This window comes from Gossypium hirsutum, chromosome A11 (assembly GCF_007990345.1).
Source record: "Gossypium hirsutum isolate 1008001.06 chromosome A11, Gossypium_hirsutum_v2.1, whole genome shotgun sequence".
Classification (NCBI taxonomy): domain Eukaryota; kingdom Viridiplantae; phylum Streptophyta; class Magnoliopsida; order Malvales; family Malvaceae; genus Gossypium; species Gossypium hirsutum.
Window position 1 is genome coordinate 101,140,772 of NC_053434.1, and position 10,960 is coordinate 101,151,731.

At 35.4% G+C, this 10,960-nt stretch overlaps 1 protein-coding gene across 5 annotated transcripts; it reads right to left on the bottom strand.

Moving 5' to 3' along the window:
- Positions 1–257: 257 nt before the first annotated feature.
- On the bottom strand, positions 258–3,843 carry LOC107892403 (ricin B-like lectin R40G2). Of its 5 annotated transcripts, none has more exons than XR_001682610.2 (10): positions 3,556–3,843; positions 3,223–3,345; positions 2,782–3,007; positions 2,447–2,685; positions 2,114–2,236; positions 1,673–1,898; positions 1,340–1,578; positions 974–1,096; positions 547–765; positions 258–427 (listed from the first exon to the last, which is right to left on the bottom strand). XR_001682610.2 is itself a non-coding variant. In XM_041081936.1 (9 exons), exons 1-9 carry the CDS (start codon positions 3,700–3,702, stop codon positions 679–681), a joined length of 1,524 nt encoding a protein of 507 aa, XP_040937870.1. In that variant the 5' UTR covers positions 3,703–3,843; the 3' UTR covers positions 258–678. The 5 variants fall into 5 exon arrangements, 3 of the variants coding, with proteins under 3 accessions (XP_040937870.1, XP_016672988.1, XP_016672982.1); XR_005905184.1 differs by having other exon boundaries at positions 258–446; XM_041081936.1 differs by having other exon boundaries at positions 258–765; positions 1,340–1,569.
- Between the last annotated feature and the right edge of the window lie 7,117 nt (positions 3,844–10,960).

Here is a 10,960-nt window from a genome sequence, read left to right on the forward strand (position 1 = left end):
TCATAATATTATATCTGAAAGAGAGTTTTCAGGTTTTGTCTGGAAAGGTTGATCTCAAAAACTCAGAACTAATTATAGTGTGCAGAAGCATACAAGATGATGGCAGCACATATTGTAGCAATGGCAAAATGTTATTAAATCTTCATTGTTTTGCCAAATGAAGAAATTTTCATTTGAATCCTTCATCAACCGATTTGTTTTGGGTTGGTATTCATTTTCTCCATTAATGAGCTCAACCAAAAAAAAAAAAAAAAAAAGGAAGAAGCATATTTGAATAGAATAAATTTGCAGGCAATAACAGAAACTATGCAGCTAGCAGATATTTAGTACTTTCCAACATATATTTATATTAAGTAGATAATTAAGTAGCAATCGGTCCTTTCAAGCTATTGGATCACGAAACTGACTCCACCACATTGCAACCATCCTGCATATATCACTGATTACTGGAAGAAACATAAAAGAAATGAAGGTAATCGAGCATAATTGGCTACACCATTTGACTGATGATCATGTTTATCCAAATTCTCGGTTGCTAAAACTTACAATGCGATGATATCTTCCATATGTGGTTATCTCCATTCTTCCATTCCCAAAGCACAATTTTATTGCCATCTTGGATACCAGGGTGATCACCGAGGTATGCGTCCATATTCAAGTGAATGTTATTAAACATTCTTATACGTCTATAGCCTTCATTATCAATACCTTGCTCTCACTCCACATTAGGGATAAATCATTTGAATTGAAACATGCCAATTGCACCTACAAAGAAAAAAAAAAAACTTTTTCTCAGCACAAATGTAAAGTTAATATATTCAAAATGTTGTTCATTTTTACTGACTCAAGAAAAAAATGAATAAAAAAGAGGAAAAATGTATCACATTTTTGAATGAGGATGTTTGTTCCTTCTTACCGATGTCAGCAAACCTTATTAAGCAAAGAAAAATACAAGGCAATGAATAATTCTTACTGGTTGTGTAGCTCCACAAGCATGCTTGAGGGCTAATCCAGTGGCTTTATTAACCAGAGCAAAGCCGGGGAAACCCTCTTCATCTTTCACATTGGACCCGAACTTATCATCCTTGAACCAGTGCTAAAATAGCGAACAAAGCAAGTAAAATGAAAATCAAAATAAGAACAAATGCTTTGCCCTCCTTTTAAGTTTTAACAATCAAAATGGGCTTTTTGGCTGTTAACTAATTTGTTAAATACAAAGTCAAAAACCTTATAATTCTATGCAAGAGGGGAAAAGTGGATAAACAAGGTAAATCTAACCAAAATAAAAAATTTCCCATAATCTAAAACTATTTTGCTAATATAGTTGACAGATACATACTTGGTGTTCATCATAGGGATCGGCTTTAGCAAGAACAACCTTGTCAAATCTAACCGAAAGATTTAATTCTGGATCAGCTTTACAGCAGATTTTGACAGTAGGTTCCTTAGAGAGGTTGGAAGCATGACCAGAATGATAGGAATGGTGAGTGTGAGATGAGTAGGGACAATCATCACCATGACAATCAGACCTTCCTTCACCAAATTTATGGCCACCATGTTTTTCGTGCCCTGACACTGCTGATTAGTTGTATAAACCGAGTGAAGAGTAAGAGACATTTGCTAGGATTTTTTATTAGGTTGTCTTTTTTTTTTTAGTTTTTAAGAAACTTACAATGTGGTGATATCTTCCATATTTGGTTATTTCCAGAGTTCCATTCCCAAAGCCCAATCTCATTGCCATCTTGGACTTGAGGGCGATCACCTAGGTACGCATCCATATTTAGGTGAATGTCATTAGCCATTCTTATAGCTCTATAGCCTTCATTATCGATCACCTTGCCCTCACTCCAAATCAGGGACTTATCAAATTCGTTTGCCTTGAAACGTTCTAATTGCACCTATAGAGGAAAGAAAACATTTTTCAATGCAAAATTGAAGTTAATATATTCAGAATGTTGTTCATTTTTACTAGCTTAAAATAATAATAATAATGATAATGACCAAAAGAGCAAACAGTGTATCGCATATTTTAATGTAGATGCCCACTACTTCTTACATGTATCAACAAAAGTTTTCAAGCAATGAAAAATAAAAGGCAATGAAGAATTCTTACTAGTTGAGTAGCTCCACTAGCATGTTTGAGGGCCAGACCGGTGGCTTTATTAACCAGAGCAAAGCCAGGAAAACCTTCTTCGTCTTTCACGTTGGACCCAAACTTATCATCCTTGTACCAAAGCTAAAATAGCAACCAAAGAAAGGAAAATGCAAATCAAAATAAGATCAAATTAGTTGCTTTCCTTTTAAGCTTTAAGAATCAAAATGGACTTTCGGGTTGTTAACTAATTTGTTGAATATGAAGTAAAAAAGCTTTAGAACTATATGCAAGAGGGACAAAAATGATACATAATCAAAAACTATTTTGCTGATATAGTTTCCAGTTACATACCTGGTGTTCATCGGAGGGATTAGCTTTAGCAAGGACAAGCTTGTTATCTCTAACTGAAAGATTAAGATTTGGATCAGATTTGCAAAATATTTTTACTGCAGGTTTCTTGGAGAGGCTGGAAGCAGAATCAAAGTGGGAGGAATGGTGGGTGTCAGATGAGGAATAAGGACCATCGTGACCATGATGTTCAAGCCTTCCTTCACTACTTGCATGACAACCTTGTTTTTCATGTCCTGGTGCTGACGAGTAGTTGGATGAACCGAGTGAAGAGTTAGTGACATTTACTGGATTTTTTTACCGTGTTGTCTTTTCTTTTTAGTTTTTAAGAAACTTACAATGTGGTGATATCTTCCATATTTGGTTATTTCCAGAGTTCCATTCCCAAAGCCCAATCTCATTGCCATCTTGGACTTGAGGGCGATCACCTAGGTATGCATCCATATTTAGGTGAATGTCATTAGCCATTCTTATAGCTCTATAGCCTTCATTATCGATCACCTTGCCCTCACTCCACATCAGGGACTTATCAAATTCGAATGGCCTGAAAGGTTCTAATTGCACCTGTAGAGGAAAGAAAACATTTTTCAAAGCAAATTTGAAGTTAATATATAAAGAATGTTGTTCATTTTTACTAGCTTAAAATAAATAAATAAAAAATAATGATGAATGAGCAAACAGTGTATCGCATATTTTAATGTAGCTGCCTACTACTTCTTGCATGTATCAACAAAAGTTTTCAAGCAATGAAAAATAAAAAGGCAATGGACAATTCTTACCAGTTGAGTAGCTCCACTAGCATGTTTGAGGGCCAGACCGGTGGCTTTATTAACCAGAGCAAAGCTAGGAAAACCCTCTTCATCTTTCACGTTGGACCCAAACTTATCATCCTTGTACCAAAGCTAAAATAGCAACCAAAGAAAGGAAAATGCAAATCAAAATAAGATCAATTTCTTTGCGTTCCTTTTAAGCTTTAAGAATCAAAATGGACTTTCGGGTTGTTAACTAATTTATTGAATATGAAGTAAACAAGCTATAGAACTATATGCAAGAGGGACAAAAATGATACATAATCAAAAACTATTTTGCTGATATAGTTTCCAGTTACATACCTGGTGTTTATCGGAGGGATTAGCTTTAGCAAGAACAACCTTGTTATCTCTAACTGAAAGATTAAGATTTGGATCAGATTTGCAAAATATTTTGACTGTAAGTTCCATGGAGGGGTTGGAAGCAGAACCAGGATAGGTTGAATGCATGGTGAGTTATAGATGGAGAATATGGACGGTTATGACCATGATGATCAAATCTCCCTTCACTAGTTCTGTGGCCGCAAGGTTGAACATGTCCTGGTGTTGTTATGTAGTTGTATGAACCATATTCAGGCGGTAGGTAGTTACCACCATATCCTGGTTGGTACATTGGTGCTGCTCCATATCCAGGTTGGTGGAGTTGTGCAGCTCTATATCCGAGTTGGTGAAGAGGTGCAACCCCATATCCTGAATGGTGTGCTAATGCAGCCCCGTATCCGGCTTGGTGTGACGGTGTAACCACATATCCGGGTTGGTGTAGCGGTACAGCCCCATATCCAGCTTAGGGCGATGGTACAGCTCTAAACTCGGCTTGGTGTGACGGTGCAACTCCATATTCGGCTTGGTGCGACGGTGGGGCCCTATATCCAAGGTGGTGCAACGATGCAGTCCCATATCCTGGTTGGTGCTGTGGTGGAGCCCCGTATCCTGGTTGGTGTGGTAATGTTGCCCCATATCCAGCTTGGTGCATGTCTGCAGCATCATATCCGAGTTGGTGCGGTGGGGCAGCACCATATCCAGGTTGGTGAGGCAATGCAGCAGCATATCCTGGCTGGTGCATCGGTGCAGCACCATGTCCAGGTTGGTACGGCGGTGTAAAGTCATTGCGTTGTCTTTCATTATCTTGGGAATTAGTTGGATGATGGGCAGTGTCAGAGTGTTCTCCAGCATATGAGTACTCCATGTGGATTAAAAGTTAAAGACCAGGAGAGTGAGTAATCATTTTGTAGTAACCTCGTGAATATATAAGAAAATTGCAATTTCATTCTCAAAATCTTGATTTTGACAGCATGTTTTTAGAAAATCTTACCTTAAATTAGTTAATTTGTTATTTCACATAAACTTCGGTTTGTTACAAATGAGGCAGATTGTTAATTTGGCTATTTTTAGCATGTTTTTTTTTTCAAATTATTGCCAGCTGCTGCACCAGAGCAATTTGTTACTCTCGAAATCCTTGCAAAATTTCTAATAGAATGGAAACGTACAGGTTATACGCACATCTATTTTGGAGCTATACACCTTGCTTTAAACTACCATGGCACAGCTGGAAAGCCTGTAGTTACAAGAATTGCACTTTTGGATTCTAGATATTTAGAATACCAAAATGCATGTATCGCTACAATTGAAGCCACGTTAAATTCTGGCCTTGTTATGGTCACTCTCTTCCCAAATTTCACAATGGCATTGGCAGATCCTAATCTAACCAAAGCCTTGAAAGTCCAGATTCAAATAGCAGGAGCACCACAAGTTGCTTCAGCTATAACTGCAACCCTTCATTACCAGATTGTTTACAGGATACAAGATCATGCCTTCAATCTCTCAAAGCATGGAACAGATGACTCCTTACTCATCTTAGTAAACACAAATGACCAACCTCATAGTGTTCATGTTCCAAGACAAATCCCGAAAAGTGAACTTATTAAACTTCTCCCAGAAAAATAGATTACCAGCTATGAAAAACTCCATGAGCATAGCGAACCAATCCAATCAACTTCAAGTCAGATCATATCAAAGGGAGATGGAACTACTGAGATTAAGTTTGATCATAGTCATCTTCACAAACCACAAAATCCCAACATCTTCCCGACACAATTAATGATGCAACCAATTGAAAGACTAGCACAACTTCATGACAAAGAAGATCCAGATTGTTGCTGCCCGTTGTGTGAACCCGGCCTAGAAAGAAGTTTGATAGAAAGCTTTTCCGCAGATGGAAAACCCCACTATATGTTTAAAGACCCGGTAACTGGATATTGTCCTTGGGCTTTAAACTGTTCCTGTGAATTATGCACAGATGACAGATTGGCCGCTTGGGTGGACAGCATGGACATGACTGCATCAAAACCGGGAAAAAAGAAGAAAAACTCAACTCAAGACGAGTTTTACAAAAGGTGGATGGATGAAGATCCAAATATTGGACCACTTGGAGAGGATAACGGTAAATATGTTTACCAATACGGGTGTGGATAAACACAGGGATTGCAAGAAAGAAGGAATTGTTGCAGGTATGCTATGCCAAAACTAAAACCCTTCATCCACACGGGTTATTCAACAGGCACTGCCTTTTAGCAACAAAGCCTTAATTCAAGAGACATATGCTATCCACATCAATATAAGTATGGTTGGTCAGAATTTCAATATTTTTGATATGCAAGATCCATTATATGGCAAGCACAGAGCATACTTTATTGTAAACTCTTTATAAACTCATCTGAAACTTTCTAAGAAGAAGATGATTCAGAGAAAAGGAAAACTCTAGAAAGCCATAAGTAGAGAAACACACTAGATTTTTATAAAACTTCTTAGTTCTTCTTTTTACAATGGGAATTCATCCTCCTTTTATAGCTGAAGGAGATGTAATACAACAAAATAGTAAACAGTACTCTGGATAAGGATCAGTCATTAAAGCATAAAGTAAATAGTACATAAAGTAAAAACAGGACTGATATTAGACATTATTTGACATAAAGCAAAATACTTTAATTATTTAAAGCAAGATTCCCGACAAGTGGTTTTCAGCTGTTTGCATTTGAATGGGGAAACTGACTACTGTCCATGGAATCTTCACTGCAGCAGGTCATTTCTTCATCTTTTTCTTTTTCTTTTTCATCGTACAATTCTATCTTAGCAAGGCTGATTTGACTGTATTGCCACGGGTAATCTTGAGACTATTCTGTGGGGTCAGGAATTCCTTCATGATATTCACGGAGAGCCTTTAGGACTACTTCATGATAATGTGTGTATGTCCTTGGCCAGGTGTCCCATGGTGCATCAATATCTGGAGGTGGCCATATTTCAAATGGAATAATCCTGTTGAGCTGGCAAAGAAACTTTTGTAATTCGCGATATTGGACATCATCTTTGAAGACTTCATTTTCAAGAGATTTATGGATCCATGAGGTAGGAAAGGAATTGAATTGGGTTGCTTTTCCATATTTGACAAAGTATTGAGGCTTATAGAAGATTATAATCATATAACTTCCATAATTACCTTTTTTCTGATTACAATGCTGCTCAATAATCTGGAGCCATTGTGGGAGAGGATGGAACCAACTAAGGAAAGTAAAGAAATTTTGGTGTTCTGGTTCAATATTTCCTCTGATGGCTTTTTTCAAGTAGTAAAAAAGATCAGGGGTGTCAACTGTATGGCAATATGGTAGAGATGAGTGAAATACCATAAGAACCATTTTAATTCAAAAATTCCTTCAAAAATTCAGACTGATATTTCGGGTGCACCATCCAAAATAAGTGCTGCAGAAGCTACTCTCAATTGGCAAACAGAAAATGCTATTGCTCAGAATCATGTTCTGAAAAGGATTGATTCAAAGATCTCAACTGTTGAAACCAAGATAGATGACAACACCAAGATGGTTAGAGATCTGATCCAACTTTTACAAAAAAGATTGGACGCAGTAGCTAAACAACCAACAGCACCAGGACAAGATTTCTTCTCTCATCTTGCACAAAGAGAGAAAAAAATTCAAAAATTAAAAGATCAAATCAAAACTCTTCAAGAAACAGAGAAAATCCCTGAGCTTACTCATAGAGCAGAAACAATTGAATTGTTTCCCTCTATCAGACAGAAGGATCCACTCCCAGCAGAAGGAGTACGAATATCCTTTCCAGAAGTTCTAAAATGTACCAAACTTAGTACGTATGAAATTTTTCTGGAAATAAAAAAACAAGAAGCAGAAAAGAAAAAAAAGCTCACTGAACAAGCCAAAACAGAAAGTGAAAGTGAAACCCATCAAATGGAGAAAAAACTGGGAAAAAGACCAGTCTCAGAGGAATCTCCACAAAAATCTCCTCCTCCAAAACAAGTCTCAAAATCTCTGATGATTCAGGAAAAAGATCAAAATCTTTTAACAAAATTTTTAAAGGATTATACAAAATCTTCCATTCCTAAGATCTCAACTATACAAAACCCAGAATCAGATACTGAAGCTGATTTAGGAAAAAGTTCAGAATCATCAGATGAATCATCTGAAGAATCCTCATCAGACAAAAATACAGAATCAGAAGATGAAGAATTGCAGAAAGCATTCCAAACAACTAAAGTTGAAGAACCAAGTGACGATGAAATGCAAGATATGCTAGAATCATCTTCTGCACATCAGAGACAGATGCCAAAATCTTCCATAGGAAGAACCACTTTCACCATAGACGATTTGCCACAAGCAAAATGGCCAGATAGAATTCAAGAATTTCATTCTTGGTTAGAAACTCGCAAACTTACTGAAGATAGTAATTACAACATTCTTATGGAGTTTGTCTCCAGATTTACAGGAATGTTAAGAGATTGGTGGAATTCCATTAATCAACATGATCAGATGCAGTTTCTAGTTCTTCAAGATCTGGCCCAGCCAATCAGAATCATACATCAACATTTTGTGGGAAACCCTCAAGATTTGCTGACATTAAAAAGAAGGGAATTCTACAAAAGAAAATGTTGTTCGTATGTCAAGAGAGATTTGGAGAAACATTTCAAAATAATGACCAAGCTATATTGTGCTTTGGGACTAAATCCAAATCTCAAGCTAGTTATCCTTTCATCTCTTCCAAATCCAATCCAAGTTGCAGTTAATCAAGCTCTTCAGACGCAGAACAAAGATATTCTTCAAATTACAGTTGGAGAACTTCAACAAGAAGTCTTTGTTGCTCTAGAAGATATCTGCAACAAAAGAATGATATTCAAAGATTATCTCCATGGTGACAAAAGAATTGATAGAGCCTGCGATGATTCCCACTTGAAGTACAAAAATGCCCAAAAGATCATTTATGTGATTGCTGTACAAAGAAGAAGAAATATTTCAAAAAACATTTTTCTTTTCCAACTTCAAGAAATCTGGGTTTTTCTACAAAGGATTTGGGCATTTATTCAGGAATTCAGAATGAGATTCTGCACAAGATTGAGCTTTTAATTCCTGGATAGTGTGAAGAATTTTTTCAGATTGGATGACAAAGAGTTTTTGGATTCTGACAAAAGGTTGGAAAAGATTTTTGAATCTTATTCCTTCAGGGAGTATTCTAAGATACTAGGCTTTTTTGTAGAGGTCAAAACCTACTACAATATCTTTTCCAGGGAGTTTTGATCCCAATACTGTAGTTTTTATACAACAGCCTGGGAAGAATTGGATAGTAATTGGTTTGCTGATCACATGAGTAGCAAAAGTAATATCAGCAGCAGAATCAAAATACCTTATGAGGTTTCCACCATTCTGAAGGTAAGATGTCTGGGTTCATGATGGTTTCTGATGTACCGGTATCTATGAAGGAAATTGTAGTAATAGGCTTACTATATTTATCTAAATAGATCTTGATAGGTACATGAGGAACTGGGACTGTGTCAATGGTTCTGTCAACAGTCTGAGCTTTAGCTTGTATTATCTGTATATCGGAATAGTCTGATTCTAGTTCTGAGGAATCACAAGCAGGGATGACACAAATCGTCTTATCTGATGGTTCATCTTCAATGGAGCAGACAGATTCAATATCATCATTTTCTTGAATCTTTACTCCTGATTGTCTTACTATTTGTGCAATTTTTTTGGCTTGTTTTTTGTTCTTTGGACAATTTTTTGAAAAATGTCCCTTCTGGTTACAGATGTAGCAACAGTCAGATTTTTTTGACTTTCTTTTCTTAAGATTCCTGATGACAGACCAAAAACTGCTCCATCTCTATTCCAGAAAGCAATGATAAATATCTTCCATCCTTTGATGGAAAATGCTTTAGTATTCATTGATGACATCCTACTCTACAGCAAAGATGAAGATTCTCATACACAACTCCTTGAAGAATTCAAATCCCTTATTTTCAAATATAGGATAATGCTGTCAGAAAGAAAGATGCAAACCAACAAATCAGAAATCTAGTTTCTCGGAATGGATATCAAAGATGGAAAATACTCTCCAGGACCACACATTGCTCAAGAACTCCTCAAATTTCCTTCAAAAGACTTGTCTTTCAAGCAGATCCAACAATTCATTAGGATTGTTAACTATCTTAGAGATTTTATCCCTAAAGTTTCTAAGTATATAAATCCTCTGCAAAAGCTACTCAAAAAAGATCCTTCTCCATGGTCTTCTTCTCAGACAAAAGCCCTCCAAAGATTGAAGGAAATTACCCAAGATTTGCCTCCACTCCAAATCCCTTCAGATGGAGAAAGAATTCTACAGACAGATGCCAGTGATAAATACTGGGGAGCAATCTTGCTTGAAAAAAGAAATGTGTTAGCTCTTTAAATAAGGCCAACCCTTCTTCTTCCCTCTCATTTTCTTTTTCTTCTTATTTCATTGGTAATTGCAAGAGTCGTTTCTTTTTTCTTGAGCTCTTCAAAATAGCAGTTAATTTCTTTTCCTATGAAGCTTGCCATTATCATTGTACTCTTTTTTTTCATATATACTTTCTGTAATAGTTATGTGTAAAGTTTAAAATTTTTTAGGGATTGAAAATAAATGGTATATTTTTATGATAATAAAAATATTTTTTTATAATTTTTAAAAGATTAAATTAAATTTTTATTATTTTAAAGGAGATTAAAGTATAATTTTACTTTTATTAATTTAAATTTTATAAACTCTAAAATGATCTAAATAAATTTTTTTTTATTTTAGAGGGGTTAAGTTCCTGCCAACCCCCCTGGCTACGCCCCTTATACTAGTATCACCATCCCTTCTTTAAACAAAAAATCAAAGCCCAAATTAAAAATATCTTTCATTCTTCTTTTCTTAGTTCAAATACATTTTACAGTTTTCCTTCCTTTCTTTCACTCCAATATTAATACTAATCAACTCCTTTAATTAAAATATGTTATAATTAAGTCTATTTACTCTTTAAAAATTTAAATTTTAGTTTATGTACTTTTAGTTTTAGTAATTTAATTGATTTTTTTTTCAAAATTTAAGTCCAACTATTAACACTATTAATTTTTTTATTAAATTTAGGTTCATTATAACGCTATTTTTTTAATTACATAGCTACCATGTAAGTATATTTTTTTTATATAAAAATATCTCACCAACAAATTTTATTAAAAAAAATTAAAATTTAGCTCATGTATTTTTTATTTTAGGAACTAAAGATTGATGACAATATCATCATAAACATTTGTATTATATCTAGTACTCTTAACCTGATGTAGTTATGTGTTTGAATTTTGTTTTACTTACAATTTGATCATTTTTTTCACTTTATGTAACACCCCAA